Consider the following 22,890-nt stretch of genomic DNA (forward strand, 5'->3'; position numbering starts at 1 on the left):
AGACAATCTCCATCCACCTTCAATCTCTCTCATTTACGTTCGGCAAGATCCAAATACCACAGGCACATCTTCCATGAAAAAGCATCACATTTCAGATCCCTCCTCGACTCAGCCAAAAACAGACCCAAAAACCTTTTTGACCTCATCAAAAAACCCAAACTACTCTCCCTAAACCACCAAGCCTGAGGATTCTTCAAAGAAAGCAGCAGAATTTGCTATATTCTTTGATGAAATGGTCAAATCACTGGTGGATCAGGTCACCCACCCCACCCCCATTGAGGAGCGAAAATCCTTAGTCACTTGGCAGAACTTTGCCGCCATCTCGGAAGATGACCTCCTCAAATGCATCCTCGAAACCAAACCCTCCAACCTTTCTTCTGACCCCATCCCTAGTGTCATCGCCATTGATTTCTACACCAATACTCTCTCTTACTGGACCAGGCTAGTTAATCTCTTCCTCAGTCAAGGGTCCCTCCCAGCTTCCCTCAAAACAGGACAGGTTACCCCTCTTCTAAAAAAAACCTCTGCAGCTGCGAACGACCTCAACAACTTCCGCCCCATCACCAACCTCCCTTTTCCTTCAAAAATCACAGAAAATGTGTTGTGAAACAACTTTCCCTACATATTATGGACAATAATCTCCTTGATGTGTTCCAGTCTGGCTTCATTCAAAATTGCATTTCCAAAGAAGGGGAGTGATTCAGTTCAGGGAGTTCAGAGGTTGGAATCAATATTAATATCAACACAAACGAAATACCTCTGACACCATCAATGAGATTTTACTTGTGCCTCAGTGGTCCTTTTAGTTAACCCTGGGATATATTTATTTATAAGTTCATTCTTCATTCTTTACTTATCAAAAAAGAGGTTCCCATCACGTTACACATTAAAACATACACCTCTGTTTTTGTTTTTTTGTGTACATCAGCGATTCTTGTCAAAGCAACTAACCAAAACAAATGACAAAAACACTATTTACATAACATACAGGTGTGTGACTGGTGACCAAAGTCAAGTCAAGAAAGCTTTATTCGAAAGTAAACAAACAATCATAAAAGCACAATAGCAGCATTACATACATGTTAAAAATACATATAATATACATTTAGACGACTTAATAAAACATTATTAAACTTTACAAGCTTTCCTCAAATTCATGAAAAAAGAAGATTAAAATAAAGACAATTGTTTTCTTGAGCGCTGGACTTGTTTCAAATAAGTGACCATCCTGAAAACAATGTGGACATTATCTAGTTGTTTCAGTGCCAAAAGAGCGGGTCGACATTGGCGAAGCCCAAACCGTAGCATGGATGTTTAATAATGGATGTACCGTGCTTCTCACTTTATAGGTGTCTTTAAGCTACACTGCATCCATTGCACTATCAGAAACAAAGAAAGCAAAGAAATAATGTATGGTTTAGCCAAAAAGAAAAGATTCACAGCCAGCCTCACATAACACAAAACTATTCTCCTCCCCTTTTCGACCCTTAGAACACCTAAAAAAAAACGCCACAATAGATGAACTCAGAAGCTACACTGCACCGCATCATACGAGCCTAATATGGTATGTCAAGAGCCCACTATAAGTTAATACCAATGTAAATAGCAGACATTAGATTTAGTGTTTCACTAGTTTTTTTATTTCCCACTCATGCAGGCACCACATGTCCTACCTGACTAAAGCCCCGCCCTGATGAAGACCTTCACATGAAATACTTCTTCTGGTCCCACCCACCAAAGGTCAAAACGTGTTGGCTCCCACCAACGAGAGGTTTAGAGCAACCAATTAAAAACATTATGCCCTATAATAGGTGCACTTGAGCTGAATCTTTAAAGTTCGCGACTGGAGTTTGTAAATAATCCTCTGACCTCTCTCGGACCTGTACAATAAAGCATAATGAGGGCAAAATAAAATAAAATAAAGTCCCAATAATGTAGGAAAAAAAGTAGGACTTTTTTTCGTTGGAAAGGATATTCCTATAGAATCATAACAACCAGGATTGCTGTTGTCTCTGTATGTTGTAATTGATTGTGGTCACCAATCACACACCTGTATGTTATGTAAATAGTGTTTATGTCATTTGTTTTGGTTAGTTGCTTTGACAAGAATCGCTGATGTACACAAAAAAAACAAAAACAGAGGTGTATGTTTTAATGTGTAATGTGATGGGAACATCTTTGTTGATAAGTAAAGAATGAAGAAAAAACTTATAAATAAATGTGGCCCAGGGTTAACTAAAAGGACCACTGAGGCACAAGTAAAATCTCATTGATGGTGTCAGAGGTATTTTGTTTGTGTTGATATTCATTCACAATTGCAGCACTGAAACAGCCCTGCTGCAAGTGATTGATGATGCGCTGCATTTACTCGATTCTGGGGAATCGTGCCTTCTGATTCTTCTTGACCTCTCTGCAGCCTTCGACACTGTTAATCACAACACCCTCCTTAACACTCTTCAACAGAGAACGGGCGTGGAAGGCACAGTGCTTAAATGGTTTGCCTCATTCCTCTCGGACAGATCCCAAATGATCAAGATAGCGAACAGTCTTTCATCTCCATTGGCGGTTGGTCAAGACGTCCCTGAAGGTTCTATCCTTGCACCCACTTTGTTTAATTTTTATCTGGAACCATTAGGGAACCTCCTAAGTAAATCTGGGATCCACTACCATCACTATGCGGATGACACTCAAATCTACCTCAAGGTGTCTTCCTCACAAGATCTCTCACTACTCAACTCTACTCTCAACTCTATTCACAACTGGATGTTAGTTCACCAACTCATTCTCAATCCCTCCAAAACTGAATTCCTCCTCCTATCTACCTCTCTCTCTTCGCCCGCTGTTCAATCGTGGATGGATCAGCTGAATTTACTCAATAATAAACCCATCATTGTCGACAGCGCTAAATCCCTAGGTGTCATACTTGAAAAAGACTCAACCTAGTCTCCCACATCAACTCCATAGCCAAGAACGCATGTTACCAGCTGCGCCTTCTGTGGGGGATTCGTCGGTTCTTTCCGGAAAAAGACCTAAAAACCTTGGTCCAATCGCTAGTTCTCTCTAGACTGGATTACTGCAATTCTCTTCTGACTGGCCTACCCAAATCTCACCTCTAACCCCTCAAATCCGTCCTCCATTCAGCAGCTCGCTTTATTTCAGGGTCTAAATGAAGTGACCACATCACTCTTATCCTGTCTTCTCTTCAATGGCTTCCCATCGAGGCAAGATCTATTTACAAAACGGCCTGCATCACCCACAAAGCCTTGCACACCTCCTCTCCTCATTACCTGGCGAATAAACTGAAAATGTCTGGAGGCTCGAGACCTTCTCGGAATGTGGAAAAGTTTCTGCTTGAGCCCCCCCTCCTTCAAAAGGGAAGGATCGCTTGGCTCAATCGTTCTCAGGTAATGCGGTGAGAATCTGGAACTCGCTTTCCACATTGCTCCATGCCACCACCTCTATCCAGATCTTCAAAGCTGACCTCAAATCTCTTCTCTTCCAAAGACACTTTCAGAACTAATACCTTCATTCTCAGACCCCTCTAGGAAGTTGGTTCATCATTGTAAATTTGTAATATTTTCTTGTACATTCCTCACCCTTGCTTGCTGTGTTTGATATTTTGTTCTTGCCTTCTATGGTTTTACCCTACCTCCTTTAGTCTCCTGTTTATTTTTGTTAACGTACTATTTTGTAACATTTCTCTCATGGTTCTATTGTACAGCGCTCTGACACCTTTGGGTAACGTCAGCGCTTTATAAAAATGCATTAATTAAATCAATAAATAAATAAAACTGGCACTTAACTTCCCTACTCGCTGCAGCAGAGGAAAAGGGGGCGGTGACGCGTGCTGGGGCGCGTGACTGCTTCGTGCTGCGCGGACGAGGCGAGGCCACGCCCAGGCCCTGTTGCTGCTTCCACTTTCCTCAGCCGGTCTTAACTCTCTGTAACTGTCTGCGGTCTCGCATTAAGAGACGGTCTCGCCTCTCATCTACCTTTGCCTCTCCAGTGACCGTTCCCACTCCGTGCTGCGGACCATGGCCTCGCTGGAGCAGGTCCGCCGCCGGCTAGAGGAGGCCGGACAGCCGCATCTCCTCCGCTTCTGGCAGGAGCTTGGTCCGGAGGGTCGTGCGGCGCTGCTGGCGGAGCTGTCCGCGCTGGATCCGCGGGAGCTGCGAGAGCACTGCCGGGGTGCAGCGGAGGCGGGGGCCCGCGGTGATGGAGGCGACCAGGGGATGCGGAAAATGGAGCCTCTGCCTCCCGAACTCCTGGGCAGTGTCCGCCGCAGTGACCTCGAGTCTCTGGCGAACTGGGAGCAGGAAGGTTAGTTCGGTACTTCCGAGAGAGGAGTACTGTGCGTGCTGTCTAAACGTGATATCTGTTATGCTACATGACGTGCTGTCAGAGAGACTACAAGTTTGTGCCGTGCTTTACCTCTTTAGACGAGTGTGCTGATGCTCCTTTTGAGGCGCATTGGAGACTCGCTCAGAGTGTGTAGTGAGTGACTCGTGTGTAAGTACTAGTACTAAATTTGTTTTCGTATGTCGCTTAGTATGGCACTTGAAAGCGATTTCTAACCAGTGCAATAAGCGGAGGATATTCTTAATCAGTGGCCCCACCCATGCAAGATAGAAGGATGAGCTTGAATGAAAAGGTTTGATTTGCCGAGATTGGAAACAATGCATTTATAAGGAACACTGCATTTGTCAGCTGCGAGCGTTTATCTTATGAGGGATCCTGCCGGCATCAATTACCAAGGTCTCAGTGTGTTTAGAAATTACCTTGATTCTGTGTAGATCAGTTTTGACCAAGCTTTTCAGGTGCTGAATTTCCTGTTTTTTTATCACCGGAAGCATAGCGCATTCAATCGGGTGGGCGCTAATACTTTAGATGAATACATTATCTTTATTTTGAGCAGGGCCCTGTCCCTCTTCATTTTGCTCTCTCATGGCATCAGTTCGTGCTTTTTACGTTATCACTCTCTCCGTGAATCTGGGGAGGCGGCCCTAGCTCTCTCAGTACAGGATGCGCTGTTCCTATTTTAAGAGAAGTCCTGTGATTCTTTCAGCGTTCTTTACAATTGTGTGTTCCTCCGAAATAATGCAGTTTATAGGAGGGAATAATACCCTTTTAACTGCCACGGAATAATAACACGGATTTGGGAGCATAAACAAATGGAGATACAGCTTTCAGGGTGGAAACCTTTAAAGGAAAATGTGTTTTTTATGCTTGGCATATTTTAGTTTCCCGTGGGGTGAAGCAGTTTGCATTGCTCTTATGAAATGCCTCATTCGAAATGCAATTTGACGGTCTATGGAATTTTCCACGCTAGAAGCCATTAGTCGAGGCCGTGCAGGTAGACCACTATGTATTTGTATGGACTTTCAGCCAGACATCTTTATTTATTGGTATGTTACTGTGGTATTTACATGTTTCTTCTGCCCATTATAGCATAGGGCACTGTGAGCAACAGTGTAGGAAAGTGGGTTTCTGTTGCAGTAACCCCCCACTTTTTGTGATGCACTTTGAGTGTGCTGGGATTCTCCTAACCAGGCCCCAGCACCTATGTTCTTTTCACAATTGGCACACCTCTGGCCTACATATAATCCTTGTAAAAGGTACTCGTGGTACCAAGGGCCTTGTGACCAGAGAGCATCCCTTAAGGCTGCAGCATGTATTGTGCCACTGTAGGAAAGTAGGAACTGCTTTCATGGTTACCCTCACTTTTTCCTTGATATCAGTCTATTTGTAGGGCTCTCGTACTGCGCAGCAGTGCTTGCGCAGGCGGGAGTCCTTCTGTCCGGAGTTCTGAAACAGACCCTGGAAATATATACGCTTGTGCGTGTGTTTTTACTTTTGTGGCCTGCTATTGGCCTTTGCCTGCGTTTTCGTTTTTAAAATAGCACACAGTAGGCCAAAGGCGGGCGCATTGCTCCGCCCATGGCTTATTGGTGTCTTATTACGCGCATTCCTGCCATATGGTTTCAATTATCGTGCTAAGACACGGGCGCGATAATTGAAACCATATGGTCCGCACGCGCGCACCACTCGCGGCTTTGGTTTCAAAAGCGATCGCTTTCAGTTTCGTGTGTTTTTTTTTTTTTTTTGGTTTTTTTTGTGGCCGGCTGTAGCTCTCTATTGAAGGGGCTGCGGGAGCCTCTCCTCACGCTGGTTAGGTTTTGCCTAGGCAGCGTTTGAGCTGTCTCTTAGAGACATTCGAGACAGGTTAGTAGTATCATGGTATTAGTGTGGACTGCAGTTATTTCCGTGTACGGTATATCTTGTTGTCTAATTGTTGTTGGATGGTAGTTTTTATAATAAACTGACTGGTGGCCTTTGGTACTTTTTAAAAGTAGTGAACTGGAAAGAAGAACACACATGGAATCTTTCGAGCATTGTCTGTGGGTGCTTCTTGCCAAATGTTGTAATTTTAAATGCAGCGCTCCGTTGCATGTATGTTGTAAATGTGGGCCTACCTGTTATAATGCTATCGATCTCCTACTTCGAGGTGTTGGCTGATAACCTCGGGTTACATAAGATCACCCGCATAAAGATGGCGGAGGCCTAACAACTAGGTGCGCCCTCATAAACATCTTGCTTAGTGTTTGGCAGTAGAACACAATGGAGAGATGGCAACAAAAAAACCGGTGTCCGTATTAATAGTCTTTAAAGTGAATTATTTGTATCTGTTTTTGTGATTTGGGCATAGAGAGAGGTTTTGGTTCTGCTTCGCTGCCCGGACAGGATAACATTTTGCCGAGAGGGGGTAGTAGTGTTGCCTAAAAGGTGCTATTTTTGTTCATGCAGTTATTCTGGATGTACACTCTTGACGCTTCCTAAATCAGCAAATGTCCTGTTGCTCCCATACTGACCTAGAATCTGTTTCTCATACAGTCTTTACCGTAGGCTTAACAAAGGCAGAACAATAGGCTCTGTTAATGATTGCTTTAGCTCTGGTTCGCCAACCTTATCTTATTCACTGACCTGCATCCTGTCTGAGCCCTAAACCAATAAAGTGCCCGGGAGTTGACTCCTCGACAGAAGTAACACAAAATTGGGGGTGCGGGCTACATTACAACCCTTCCCTGGCTCCATAACATTCATAATAGTGGAAGTGCCAGACACATTGGAGAAAATAACACTTGATGCCAACAACCTTGTCTCCTAAAGTTAGATTAAGCATGCCGCTCAGTCTGTCAATTTGAACACTTATAGCGCCTATATATACTGATTGTAACCAATGCTGTAGAAGTGCTTTCTCCATGGGAAAAATGTTTTACCAACACAGAAAAGAAGCATTTGCAATGCAATAGGTCTTGCATTGACGTGAGTTTGAGCTATTGACATTGCAAATAACAATGCCTTTTATTTTTGTTTTCTTTTTCAAAACATAAATAAAAGGCATTGTTATTTACAATGCCAATGGCTTAAACTTGCGTAACTGCGAGACCTATTGCATTGCAAATGCTTGTTAACATAGTCTGGGATCCTGAAAATCAGGATCCCAGTCACTGCGTTCTCGCTAAATTGACCCTGGTAAGTACTTATGTACATCCACAATTGGCTACTGGTGTATACCCATGTAAGTCTCCAGCCTATGGAACTAAGGTACCCAGGGCATAGGTACACCAGGGGTCTTCCATGGGCTGCAACATGTGTTGTGCCACCTTTGGGAGTCCACTCAAACTGTGACCACAGGCCTGCTATTGAACCCCGTGTGAGTTTGTGCTAGCACCACTCACAACAGATATAAGTTTCCTTAAATCTGAGGTCACTACACTTAAAGCTATACGTCACCCCCAAGGCAGGCTCTTCATTCCTGAGGGCAGGGTGCTTGGTTATAAGTATGAAGGTGCCCCTTCATGAGCAGGACACCCCTACAAACTCCAGAATGGAGTCTCCAGGCTTTGTAAGTGCGGTCAGCCATTGTAATACATATAATGGACCTCAGTCATTACGAGCTGTCTAACTATATAGTGGCTGCACCGAACCCGGGCATGTTTGGTATCAAACATGTTGGAAGCATATCCCAACACCGATTCATGTGTTGTAAGTATGATCCCATGTACTGGGGGGGAGCAGCATCTGTACTCCCTGTTATAGCCTATCATGGTCTGACAGCAAGCTAGTGCTGCTGCCGATCAGACACAATTCTGGCCTCCTGCTGCTGAGCCAAGCTCGAGCAGGGAAAGGTAGAACGATAGGTTTCCTGTCACAGGGAGGTGTGACTACCTCCCAGACAGGACTTAGTTTATTGGACTGGGGTGGGGGCGCTTGCCAGGGCCACCAGACTGCTTTGAAGGGCACATTAGGTGCCCTCTTTGCATACTTCAGTTTGAGCCATGTCAGGAGGACATAAGTCAACCGGCTGACCAACTAAGAAAAGTGAACTTCATTAAGAAGGGGATACATTTGTGGAAAAAGGGATCCAATAAGGGCCTGAATGATTTACCAGGGGCAGCTGAGCGGAACCCTCCCATACAAGAGCCTAGGGGAAAGCAAAATCCCGGGGGACAATTAAGCATCCATAGACCCCCACATGATCGTAGGGAAAGGGATATTGACTCGGAGGCGAACGATTTCTATTCACTGTCGGATGCCACATGGTCAGAACTGGGGTCAGATACCAGGTCCAACTTAAAATCAAGTGAGGAGGATAGTGTATCTGGCATTGGCACTGGTGGCAAGGATACTATCATTACTACACAGAAGATGTACTCCAGAGTGGGCAGAACTGACAAGCAGAGGCAAAGGTATCTGAGGTGGGATTATTCCCTCGGAGATCAATTGGTGGGGGACAGCAACAAAACTCCCAGTGAAGAGTCATCTGTAACACCCCCAACATTGGAGTGCATTCCGCAGTGTGTAGTAGCTCACCGGGAAGAAGCTCGTATGGAGAGCAAACGCTCACAGAATGCCACTCGCAAACTTCAAGGGGCGGTAAGGAAAGTCGCAAGAACTTGCAATGCTATCAGCGACCGGATGACGGATTTAGAGTCAAGAACAGCTTCTCTGGAGATGGAGATAGCAGGCTCAAAGGGGCAAGTAAAAGCCCATGAAGCACAATTAATGGACATCCAGTGGAAGCTAGAAGAGAGTGAAAATCGCCAGAGAAGAAATAATTTGCTATTCTTTGGCATCCCGGAGGGAAAGGAGGGGTCGGATGCGCAATTATACATGGTTCAGCTATTGCAGAACTCTTTCCCAGAATTGGAAGGCTGGATCTGGACTCAGGAAATACAAAAAGGACACATCGTGTTCCATTTACTATACGTCAGCCAGCTCGTCCAGATGCTAAACCACGGGCACTCCTGGTCTACTTCGGAAATTTCCTGCTGAGACAAAATGTGTTAGAAAAAGCAAGACCAGAAGCACAGCGCGCTGCGGATGGGTTTTTGTTCTTTTTACTAGACCAGACTTTTGCCACATTACAGTGTTTCAGGAGAAAGGTGCACAGGCCTTTCTTCTAAATCCGGCCCGACAAAGTAATCTGGAATGATCAGACTAGATTCTTCACGTCAGAGATCAAGGCGAAGGAGTTTCTAAACGCAGGGGGGAAATGACTCTCTTCCTTCGACTTTGACTATGGCACAGAGATTACTCGACTGGTTCAGGATTAATCTTGACTAAATAGGGTTTCAAGTATATAGAGATAAGTTGCTTGTTCTTTTCGTACGTTTTGCTGTTTCTCTCTTTTCCACACAGCTCTTAGTATGGTGGGGTAGGCAATAACAGATAAAAGTGTGAGGAGATATTTAAGGTACAGGTGGTTCTAGGAAGTCGCATATATGTATTACTCATGTCACCATTGGGAGGGCACCACCGCTCATCAACCACAGACCTAGACAGGTCTGTTGCTTCACTAAGCAGGGAGGGGGTGAGGGTGGGGTGAGGGTAGGGGGTAGAGTGAGGAGGGGTGCAAATAATTCAGAAAAGCAGATCATTGGTGGAATTCAAAGAGGCAGGCCGGAGCTAATTTGAAGGATTGGATCAAGGGGCAATCCAGGTACCAAGGAAACTATAGGGATGGGTAGATTGACTTTGCTCGGTAAATATTGGGGTGTTGAATGATAGGAGTAAGAGAGGCAGGACAGGTGAGGTGCTACGATCACTGGGCACTGATCATATGCCAGCAAGAAACCCATATCCCTTGGCAAAAGAGAGGGCTCAACATCATCCCGGGGTATATTCAGGTAATCTGCTCATCCCAGTCTACCACGACTGGAGGAGTTGCAATCCATGTCTCTAATCGGATGCCACCCATTAAGCGAACATTATCCGATAAGTGGGTAGGTGCGCGATCGCCTCAATACCAAGTGGATTAACATTATGTACGATCTACGGGTCGAACTTAAATGATTCAGACTTGATGTTAGAATTAGAACTCAAATTGGTCTCTTGGCTGTCCCCCCTTATTATCTGATGATTTTAATATCCATTTAGATGCAAATGGCCCCGTGAGGGGAGGGTATCGGGGGAGGAAGCCACACATTTTTAGAGCATTAGAGGCTCTAGTGGACAGTCACGGGCTACTGGATATGCGGTCCTATAAAAAAAATCAGGGGACCCAGGGTACACCTATTTCTCGTGTCCACATAGGAAGTACGTCAGGCTTGACTACTTTTATGCCTCCGCCTCTCTTATAGAGGGGGCCAACATCAGGAAATTACCTAAGGTCCTGTCGGATCATAACCCTCTAATGCTGGAAATTGAGGCTCAGGGTTATGAAAGCTCATTTACAAAATGGACCTTTGATAGGAAATTTTTGGCCACCGAAGGATTTATAGAACATATCAGGGGGTGGACCCGACAGTTCTACGATATGAATAGGTTTAGTAGCTTGAGAGAAAATGTCTGGGATGCGTTTAAAGCAGGGCTCAGGGGAGAGATAATCAGCTATGTGGGGTTTTATAGGAAGAGACGGAGAGAGGAAATACATCAACTTACGGAGGAGCAGTCTAAATATGAGGAAGATCATATGGCTGCTATAGCTCAAAAGCAGGAGGAGCAACAAACTCAGTTAGAACTTAGTTATAAGAACTAAGGCTAAAATTAACACATTTTATAATAAAACAGTGGCGGAAACGTTCCAAACCCGTGTCAGGGATAATTATGAATATGGAGAGACAACAGGGAAACATTTGGCGCTCCGTTTAAAACAAAGGGCAGCAGCAAACAATATTTTAAGGCTAAAGAGGAAGGATAGTAAAATGGCTACTGAGCCCCAAGATATATACAAAAATATTCGCAGAATTCTGTGAAGATTTGTATAGCTCCAGAGACAGAGCACCAATGACAGTAGGTACGGGAACTGATGTAACGCCCACTATTATACAGGAACTAGAGGAAGATATCTCAATTAATTAGGTTATTGAGGCACTTCAGGCAATGGCCTCGGGTAAGGCGCCCGGCCCTGATGGGATTCCGATGGAGGTCTACAAAGCTTTACAGATAGAGCTAGCCCCCCCTTTTATTAGACCTATTACTGGCTGTACAGCCGAAGGGGATTCCGCCTCAATCGTGGCAGGAGACTAACATAGTTTTCTTCCTGAAGAAGGGAAAGGCTGCAGAGGATCCAGCTTCATATATACCCATTTCTTTGATAAATGCTGATGAGAAATTCTATTCCAACATTATTGCGATTAGACTAGCAAAAATAATCCCCTCCCTGGTGAGCCCATGGCAACATGGCTTCATTCCTGGTAGAGGGACAACGGATCATGTCCGACGGGTAATATCAATTATTTGATATAGCGGAAGCTTCTGGAGAACAGATATCCCTGATAATTTTGGACGCACAAAAAGCCTTTGACCAGGTTGAATGGGCATACCTGTGGAATTACTTAAGAACCAATGGTTTTGGTCCACGTATATTAACCGCCCTAAGGGCAATGTATGTACAATCTTATGCAAAAATACAGCTGATGGGAAGGGAGTCAGAAAGGGTTAAGATTGTTTGTGGTACAAGGCAGGGCTGCCTCTTTTCCCCTATCCTTTTTGCTCTTTACATAGACCCCTTAATTAGATTAATGTTAAACGATCAGGCAATCAAACCGGTAGTGATCAGGGGATATAATACCAAAGTGTTAGCTTATGCTTACGATATAGCAGTCGTTATCCCTAACCCACTCGGATTAATAGGAAGGATTGAAGCCTTGGCCTTGGCATTCGGTAGGCAGTGGTTTAAATACCGATAAAACAAAGATTGTCTGTTCTAAAACCACACTATGCCAGGCTCCACGGAGGACGGAGGTAGCCACATACTTGGGGATAAACAGAGCTGCGGATGTTGGGACTATATGGGATATTAATTCGGCCCCTCTCACAAAGAAGATAAGTGAAGATTTAAAAAGAATGGATAATCTGCATCTGTCCATCATAAGAAGAGCCAATGTCCTCAAGATGACAATGTTCCCTACATTTTTTAAAATCTATTTTGATGTATCCCGCTGGAACCATCAAATATATATATTTTTTTAAATATACTGGATTTTTTCACAATTTGTGGGTTTTAAAAAGATTAGGAGATCATTGAAATTAATGACGTTACCACAAGATCGAGGGGGGCTGGCCGTTCCTAACCTTTTATGTTACTATTGGGCTATAACGCTACAGCAAATGACCATATTATTGAAACCTAAAATATGGGCAGAAACCTCGTTGGAAGGTCAGGATAGGGAACCTCCCCCTTCCATTTATGAGCTAGCCATAGGTGATGCAGCACCAGGGATAGTACCGAGGCAGTTGGAGGGCAACTACTATAAAAAAAAACCAAACACTCTTTAAACCCCTAAGAGCAGTCTGGAACGTTTGGCGTACGGCCGTTAACATCATAAAAATCCCAAAGGTCCATAGATATTTATTATTATGGCGATCATCAATTTTCCCAGCCCCACTCTACGACAAAATAAGTAGAATCTGGGAACAGGCTGGAATTAATAATCTAGGAGATATTATCAATCTGAATGGAGCCATGTCATTTGGAGAACTCCAGGAACGACATGGGGTAGACCCCAAGACATTCTTTAAGCATGTACAAATCAGGGAGACAATTAAACCGGTTGTATCGCAGCTTACCAGTCTGGCACGAATCCCGTTGTTAGAATGTCTAGTGTACAGGCAGCCCCGTATCAATGATTTATACTTAATGCTGATGAGTGCTAACCCAGATGACATAGCCAGGTCTGAAGGTGTTTGGGCAGACAAGCTACAGAATCAGGATGTTGTTCTGTGTAGATCTTCAAAGCTGTCTAAAACTGTATTTTTATCTGCTAATCTCAAAGCCCAACATTTTAAAACCGTATTTAGACTATATTTTGCGCCGGCAAAATTGTTCGCTTGAGGGGGGAAAAGGGATAACGATAATTGCCCAAGATGTGGACAGGGCACTGCAGATATGGTCCACATGTTTTCCGATTGTAGTAAATTGAATACATTGAAACAGGGGATTGAAACTTTCTTGCATCAAAATACAGGACGGGCGGTCCCTCTAACTCCAACTATGATGTTACTTGGCTCTGATGAGACCCTACATCTGGAACTGACCCAAGTATTTTTTTATTTCGCGGTAACAGTAATATGTTGTATAATGATTCAAAATGGAAGGATGTGGACCCTCCGACATATCAGGCGTGGTATGCTAGACTCTTTCATGTGTTCAATTTGGAGATGGCATTGTATAAATGTAAAGGCCTGAGAGCGAAGAAAAGGGGTCGTCAAGTATGGGGGCCCTTGATGGAGCAATAGGTGAAATAGGAATATCAAACTAATGTGGTGTTTTCTTTTATGAAATTGTCTCCTTTATTTTTTTTCTTTCTTTAAATGTTCTCTTTTTCTTTAAATATTTTCCTTCCCCTTTTTTCTAATTCTTCTTTTGTCTGTCTCCCCTTTTTGAAGATAAAGGTAGGGCAAAAAAATGTTGGCAAGTATTATAGGGTTGGAGTAATATCTGTACCATGTATAGTTTTAAGATAAAATTATATTGTATTTGGACATTTATATATTTTGATTAATGGAAATGACGACTGCTTTTCTGAAGAAAAAAAAAACACAAAAAAAAGTGATCATACAAACGGAACTTTAAACAAAGGTGACAAATATAAACGAATGGAGACCAACAAGGTATTATGAGTAAACTATGGAAACAATAAGTGTACCACACTGTATTGAAAAAGAATCGCTGTGATTAATCCTGTGAACATGTCTATTTTTTGTTGATAAAAGGAGAAAATAAAAGTGTATTGTTAATGTCAAAGAAAAAAAAAGATATTACGAATTGGTTAACATCCATCTTTCTCTTGAAAATCTTTTTATTTCACGGAAATAACTTTTACGGTAGAAAACTATTAATCATCAGGCCACCACTTATCCCTAGACGGAAAGCACGAGTGAACCACTCTTTCTTGCCATTGAACAGTACTTGTGCTGCTTCTTGATACTCTTGTACTCTTGGTAGAGGTTGTGCAGGGGAGAACTTACACTCCTACAGTAAAAGAAGAGTTGCGACTTAAAGGAATATTTGAAAGCAAATTTGCAAAAGTGTGTAGGACATTCTAGTTTTCCAGCAGGGCCCTAAGTTTTTCATCTCCCGGGTGTTACTTTCAGACCTTGTATTGACTATAGAGGGGATAACACTATTCATTTTTTCAAAAACAATTTCTCCCTTTCTTCTAATTGTCTTTTTTTTTTTTTTGTGCTTCTGGATCAATTCAAGGATTCCTGTATTTTTATTAAGTTAGTTTTTAAGAAAATCATATAACGAAGTCAGAATCTAGGTAGAAGACAAATGAAAAAGCATTCAACACTCTCCGTGTGCATTACAAGTATTTCCTGATATCTTCTCGCCTATTCACTGGAACTGCCCATTTCAACATTTTATTAATGAGGTCTTCAGAGATATCTTGTACAGTTAGATCTTTACCTATCTAGATTACTCGTTGGTATCTTTGGTTTTTCTTAAGAATATTGAAGAAACTTTTTTGGAAGTTCGGTCTTGTTTATGAAAAATGAATTAATGAAAAAGGCTGAAAAATGCTTGTTTGAAGTCTCATCCCTTTCCTTTTTTTATTGTCATCTCAGTTGAAGGAATAAGAATGGGTGAAAAGAAAATGAAAGCCATTTGCAATTGTCGAACACCTTCCACAGTAAAGGAAATCCAAATCTTCTTAGGGTTTGCTATTTTTTACTAGGTATTTATTGAGGAATTTTCAGAAGTTGTAGCCTTGTCACAGAATTAACCAAAAATGGAGTACCTTTCAGGTATGAGAAGACTTAGAGAATTTGGAACATTAAAGACAGTATTGTAGAAACAGATCTTTCCACTTTTCATCTAACCATTTTAGCTCAATGCAATCCAGTTACTTAAGCAGTACTTAAGTAGCATATTTTTCACAAACCATGACCCAATATGAAAATAACAACTTGAGATCCTGGCTATCAAAATAGGACATGTACACTGGAGACATTCCATAACTGCCTGTATTGATCATACAAATGTAGTGTTCCTGAGGTCCATGAAATGTGCCTATGCACATGCTACTGTTTACATGCTACTTTTATACCATCTCATGTAGACCAGAAAATCATCATTTAAAGGATCCTTTCGATTCTGCTTCAAACATGTTAGTCTCAAGTCCCAAAAGGGATGAATTTGCAGAAGGTTAAGATAATTTGAAGTAACATAAATCCATCTTTTTGGTTTCTCAATACAAAAAGATTATTTTTTTGATTAGAGACTGTTTGTCTCATGTTCCTCTTTTCAACAAGAAATTCAGAGATATTGTCATAAAGCTCCTGTATCAGGCACCCTGGTAAAGACAAACTCATACTATTGAACTAGTATGTCTGGTGGCCTGGGTTACAGTTGGGTGTATGTGAAAAAGTCCCATGTTGCATACAGGCCAAGGCAGATCATCAACATCGAACCGGTCCATTGCAGCCTCTTCCTACACAGTCTAGACCTCTGAATGTCATATGGGTGGACTTAATTGTTGAAATTCCACCATCAGAGTACAGTGCAGTGGTATTCGTTGTGGTAGATTATACTAGACTAGAATATTTACTAAATTAAAACATTTTGATACTGGAGTGAAGTTATGTGCAGCTAATCAGTTGACATCCACATTGCTTTAAAATATCTCCCGGTTTACCCAGTACTTTCATCTCAAACAGTGGAAAGAACTTTTACAAATGGAAACTATTAATCATCATTCCACCACCTATCATCAGGACAGAGTGAAAGACTCATTCTTGCCATTGAACAGTACTTCTACTGCTTCTTATGAATCACCAAGAATGGTGGGTACAATTAACTTCCTCTGGTGGAATTTCTTTTATTACAACTCCCTTTATTCCTTGTTAAGATAGTCTCCTTTTGGTTTTCTTTGCCAGCTAGTTTTCCTGAATTTAAGTTGCTTTCTATCCCAACTCACTTCAAACTATAGTCTGGGCGCAAGTACAGATTATTTTGCATTTGGTGTTATCTAAAGCCTCATAAAAAGAATGTGTTCACCCCCACTACAGATCAGCTCATATTTACCAGCCACGGCTCTTGAGTAATCATTTACTAATTTCCAGGTTCCATCCTAAGCCCATCACCCAGTTTGTGGGTGAGGACAAGGGCTGTGCATTTGACTCTCTACTGTGGATAGAAGAGTTAGGAAGTTTTTCACATCTCGTGGGAAGCCAGCAAAAGTATTTTTTGGCCACCTGTTCTGGTAAAATGGTGGCCTGAGTTTGAGGTGGAGGCAATCTTAAATTCTCACATGTAAATGGGTCAATTTCAGTTGCTAGTAGCCTGAAATGGTTATGATGTCTTCCCATTCCTAGGGACCAGTTTCTTATGTTCATGCCTCTTGTCTATTGATTTAAAATAAGTTACATCATATTAAACCTTAGTAAGTAAAGTACAAGGGTTCTGAAAGGAAAAGTTCTGGTAGGAATCAGCAAGATAGGAGACAGTTAACATGCACACCTAGATAGACGGACGCAGGCTCACCCATTTGGTGGTGAGTTGATGGGGAGGGGATTGGTGGATCGAGGGGGGGCTCCTGGAATGGTAATTATGTTAGCTATGATTTGTCTCATCGTCCCCTCTTTCCCGCCACCCGCTCCAAGCGTCCCTCCCAGGACCTACTCAATGGTGGCCGCAGTGCGGCCGCGCCACCGGCATTCCAAAGGCAAGCCCGTTTGCGCCTGGACCACTCCCAACACTAGGAACCCTGGCCCTCCGGGCACGCACAGGTACTCCACAACAGACCTCTAGGCCCTCGTTTCACAGCAGGTCTGTTCACATGCCACTGCTGTCTCTACACCTGCAACGTTGGACCTCCAGTCTTCAGAGAAACATGCGCAACTCCGCCGACCGCGACCACCCCTGAGACACTCCGCAGCCTCCAGATCTCTCTGCAAACATGCCACCGAAGTCTATTATATCCATCCTCACCCTGGATGTTACCTTCATCACAGAAACCTCGTTCAATCCCTCCTCTGCCCTGATGTCGCCTTCGCAAGCCCAACGGCTACAAAATGACACAACAGGACTGCACCAACAAACTCTGAGGAGGCATTGCCATCATCCACAAAGAAACTATCTACCGCACTACCACCAAAGACGACACCACACCGATCATGGAATATCTCCGTTGCCAACTCCACTGACAACAAAACAACTATCAAAGGCACCCTCTCCTACAGACCCCCAGGGCCATTTACCGGCATGTACGATGTCATCACAGACTTTATCGCCCCACTTACCATCGAGTCCGAGCACTACATCTTCCTCTGAGACCCCAATTTCCACCTGGACGACCCCACAGACACCAACTCGCCAGCCTCCTGGAATGAATGGACGACATTGGCCTTACCAAACTGGTTACAGACGCCACACACAGTGCAGGACACATTCATGACCTTATCTTCACATCTAGCAACAGAGTTAAATACAGCCATACCACAGAGCTCACCTGGACCAACCACACCATCGTCCACTTCACAATCGCACGCTCACGTGCACCGCCACCAACATCTGCTACAGCTGGAGCAAAGTGACACTGACCCAATGGATTGACTCCCTCGTCTCCACTCAGCCCATCGCAGCAACCAACCCAGAACAAACAGTTGAGCATTTCAACACCTAGAACCACAATGCTGCTGACCGAGTAGCCCCCATCGAACCAGCCAAAACCCGCAGATCCACCAAACAAGCTAGCTGGTACACACCAGAACTTGGTGCAATGAAACACAGTGCAAACAACGGGAGGGAAGGTGACGCTACAGCAGAGACATTAAATACAGAGCCACCTTCAAATCCACCCTCCACAAATACCACCAATGACTCAGACATGAAAAAGGATGCCCTTGCAGTCCGCATTGAGGCAAGCGCCAACCATTCCACGGAACTCTTCACTATTGTCGGAGATTTTTCCTGCCCCATAGCCACCGAGCACCGAGTTCCGCCCTCACAGGAACTCTGCAACGAACTAGCAGCCCACTTCCATAGCAAGATTTCCATCATTTTCAGGAACCGCAAGCCCCAACTCACCAGCCTCCTCACTCCAATGGCAGCCTTTCCGACCAGCATCTCACCACATGGCAACAGCTCACCATACCGGACACCACAGCCATCATTATCTCCATCCACTCGGGAGCACCCAGGGACCCCTGCCCCTACAGCCTCTTTAACCTAGGAAGCAACAAGATCAGCTTTCAACTCACCATCATTCTTAAGGCATCCATCATCACAGCAACCTTCCCGAAGCATGGAAACTTGCAGAAATCAGACCCCTCCTCAAGAAATCCTCCGCTGACCCGATGGAACTCCAGAACTACATCCCCATCTCGCTGCTCCCTTACCCTGTCAAAGTCCTAGAAAAGGCCATCAACTGGTACCTCACCAAACACATGCAGAGAAAAACTTGTTAGATTCCTCCCAATCTGGTTTCTGCTCCAACCAAAGTACTGATACCGCCGCGTCCGATATCTGCACCCTACTCGACGGGGGAGAATTGGCAGCTCTGATTCTCCTCAACTTCTCTGTAGCCTTCAACACCGTATCCCATCACACAGTCAACAAGAGATTACACCAGATCAGGATCAAGGGAGACTCAGTCAGATGGACTGCATCATTCCTCATTGGATGAACGCAGAGAATCTGCCTTACTGCCTTCACCTCAGAACCCACGAGCACCATCTGCGGATCCCACCCTCTTCAACACCTACATGATATCTCTAGTAGACCTCGTCCGAGTCCACAATCTCAACATCATATCCTATGCTGATACCCAGCTCACCCTCTCGCTCTCAGCAGACCGCACTAAAACCAACTTCCACAACTGCATGAAGAACATCGCAGACTGAATGAAGAACAACTGTCTGAAACTTAACACCAACAAGACCAAAGTGGTGATCTTTGGCAACCACGCTTCCCTCGGGAATGACACCTGGTGGTCTGCCAAACTCTACCTTCTCCCACACCAAAATTCAACATCCGCTACCTAAGCATCATTCTGGACATCGAACTCCAGTATGAAATGTCAGATTAACGCAGTCTCCTCTGCCTGCTTCCACACTCACCGCATGTTCCAAAGAATCTTCAAATGGCTCACCATCAGCACAAGAAAGACAGTCACTTAGGCCTTGATCATCACCCAGGTGGACTATGGCAAAGCACTGTACGTAGGAATCGCCGCCAAATTCATAAGCAGCCAACCTGCCCAAAACGCACCCACATCACCCAACACCCGAGGATCCTCCGCTAGCTCCCCGTACAGGAAAGATGCGAAGTTCAGGCTACTGACATATGCCTCCAAAGGCTCCCACGACCCACTACAAGCATACATGAACTACCATCTGATGTTCCACCAACCTCCCAGAAACCTTTGCTGTGCCTCCCATGTACAGACTCCATGCATAAGCCACAGCGGAGGCTGCTCCTCCCTCTTCCCCCCCCCCCCCCCCCCCCACCTCGCTACCAAGTCCTGGAATGCCCTCCCCTCCACCCTTGAACATCACCCTCGCTGTCAGACTTCAGGAAGAGACTCAAGACCTGGCTGTTCCACTAAGTCCAGCAACCCAGCGCCTGGATACCCTCGTGTGTGATTAGCCATGTTTTACAAGTACTGACTGACTGATTGATGTTCTTAGTGAAGAATTGTTGATGCCGGTAAGTAACATTTGTTGACTGAAGAAGGAACTGTGGGTTCTTGGAGAAGGATTGTGCTGTTTGACAGCCTTGAAGATGGATTTGTTTATGTTGCGGCTTCACTCAAATGATGAAAGATCGGCAATTAGAGTAGAGTGTTTTGAAATGAGTGAGGTCATACAGGTCACTTGACCTTCTCACTTTCTTTTCCTGTTTTCGTATGGTTTATTATTCTGTTCAACATTTGAGTGTACTAGGGTGCCTAGTCCTTGGCTTGGTGGTTCGAGTGTTCGGTTTAGCATAGCATTCAACATAATTTTTCATAGTAGTGTTATAGATGTTGAGGAGAGTATTGATGTCTGGCGTGCTAAAAGTTCTCTGGCAGGTTGTTTAGTTATTCTGGATTTCCTTTCCAGATGGATGACCTTGATGGAGCAGAAAGGTTATTTTTCCTCTTTTTGATTGTCTTTGATGCGGAGTTATAGTATATGTAACGGTTAAGGGGATGGCGAAGTGGTTGGTCCATTCTACGCCTATAAGTGTCTGCCAATGGATATTAGGGATGCTGACAGGATGAAGTCTATTGTGTTGCCTTTGAGGCAGGGGTGGAGTTATTGATTGTTTTAATTCCACTATGTTGAAGAGCATAGAAGGCTTTTTGCATACATTTCGTACTGGAGTTCGGGAGAATTGCTTTGGCCGAGTGTCTTGCACGGTTTGTTGCGAGGATCCACTAGTAGTGAAGTGTGGTGGGTAGGTGCTTTGAGTGGGTTGTGGAATGTAGCATGATGTTGGGAGGTGGGACTCGGATCTGTACGAGAGTCATATAGAGTGAGCACTTATGAAATGAGAGGGTTTTAAAAGTACCACATAGGCAACCATTTACCCATCAACACCCCCATTTTATGACTCCATTGGCCGATTGAGGGACTGCTGGTCTTGGAGAGTTCTTAGTGAATTTTAGATGAAAGGAGGATGGAATCTGGCATAAAGAATGGTAGGAGTGAATAGTCCTTGCAATGGGACACCAGCAATTTTTTTTTTTACTTTAAGAGGAACATAAAGCCGTCTGTCCCAAGGTTTTCCTTTCTTTCATAGAGGTTGTTTGGTAGTCTTGTACATTTTCTTTGGGCCTGCCTCCTTCCAGGGAGCAGTGGGACAGTGAGCTCTTGTGTACAGTCTTCTTCCCTTGTATTTAACTTTATAGTAAAACACTGATGGTTTTGATACATTTGAAATTAAAGAGCACATTTATCACACTGTGGCATGTTTTATTTCGAGTATAATATATTTGCAGTTTCTGACCCGAGGGAATCTAGTAAAAGGAGTGGGGATAATGTGCATGGCTTCATACCTACAGCGTTCTAGGAACCACAGTCCTTGGTAAAGTACATTTCACTTCTGTGATTGAAAAAAATAGCTGAAAATTAACAATTGTATACCCAACAAAACATGCATTTTTGTCCTGCTTTCTCCGATACTTACTTGTTATAAGTATTTGAACCAAAGTTTTCAAAGTTTCTGAATTTAACAGGGGTGTGGAATTTAATAAAATATCTACTTGTCCATGGTGCTTCATAAATCTACTTGTCCCGTAACAAAATCCACTTGTCCCTTTTGGTGCCATGTAGTGCGGCGACAGATTATAGCAGCAATATCATTATATAAGAACTCTGATATAGTCTCTTTGATTATGTCAGGGCTCATACCATAGCAGTGCTTGAATACTTGCAATCCCAGACTGGGGCTAAAGGTAGTGGTAAGCAATAGTTCCAGGGTTAAAATGCCCATTTGAGTCTGTGCAAACCTACTAAAATGCATGGTTTAAGCGTTTTCTGCAACCCTTCTCTAATATTTTCCCATACAGAGAAATGTTGGAAACTTACTCCTGACAATGGCAGACGTAAACCTTCTTCTACAGTTGGGGAAAAAAGTGGTTGGAGGGAAAGTGAACTTGCAAATGCTCCGATTTTAGCCTGAGCAAATCTACACATGCATATTTGCTCATGCTGAAATGCAGTTCACAAATATTTTCTAGGCGTACTATTTCTTGTTCTACTTCTGTAAAATCTTGGGAATTCACAAAAGCCGTATAGCTGCACTTAATGCAAGGACATATACCAAGGGTGCACCTTTTGAAATTTTCTTTAATAATTGGGCCCCTAATTTGTTCTGGCGTTGACCATGACCTTTTGCGTTTATTAAAATGATGTTTCTCTCTTGCTCTCTCTTTCGGCTGTCTTCACTGTTAGTGACCGCTGTCTGCTTTTTCACAAGGAGCATATCGGCACTCAAAGTAGTTTTGTTCAGTGCCAGTCACTACTGTGGCAGTGTGCTCTTTGAGACCAAAAATTATTTTTGCTTATGCCAATGTTTGTTATAATGGTGAGGGCCTGGCAGCTCCCACACCAATAAAGTTTTACAAAAACCATGCTTAAAGTCACACATTGACGAAACTAAAAAGCTGACCACCAATTTCAGACCTACTGGCTTTGCCAATGCTTTTTTATTTCCCATAATCTTATTGAAACTGGTTACACTGATTTTTTTTCTATTAGGAATATTTTTGGGGAATACTAGTATGCATCAACGCATGATGCTGCAAAGAAATCGTACCTGACATTTAACAATAGTTCAGCAAAATGTTTTTTTTCCTGCTTTCATTTTTTTTTTTTATCAACATTTTATTTTGAAAGCAAAGAATCCTCAATCTTGCTTTCAAGCTTCTGGGAATATTTGCATCAAATCAGGGA

General features: G+C 43.5%; 1 protein-coding gene across 1 annotated transcript in view; it reads left to right on the forward strand.

The window, feature by feature from the left end:
- The first annotated feature begins 3,813 nt into the window (after positions 1-3,813).
- UAP1L1 (UDP-N-acetylglucosamine pyrophosphorylase 1 like 1) overlaps positions 3,814-22,890 on the forward strand; it is a 166,204-nt gene continuing 147,127 nt past the window's right edge. The window contains exon 1 of the mRNA XM_085611235.1: positions 3,814-4,320. Within this exon, the coding sequence (XP_085467361.1) occupies positions 4,035-4,320 (286 nt within the window). The 5' untranslated portion in view covers positions 3,814-4,034. The remainder of the gene's footprint in view (positions 4,321-22,890) is intronic.

This window comes from Triturus cristatus, chromosome 1_2 (assembly GCF_964204655.1).
Source record: "Triturus cristatus chromosome 1_2, aTriCri1.1, whole genome shotgun sequence".
Lineage (NCBI taxonomy): Eukaryota > Metazoa > Chordata > Amphibia > Caudata > Salamandridae > Triturus > Triturus cristatus.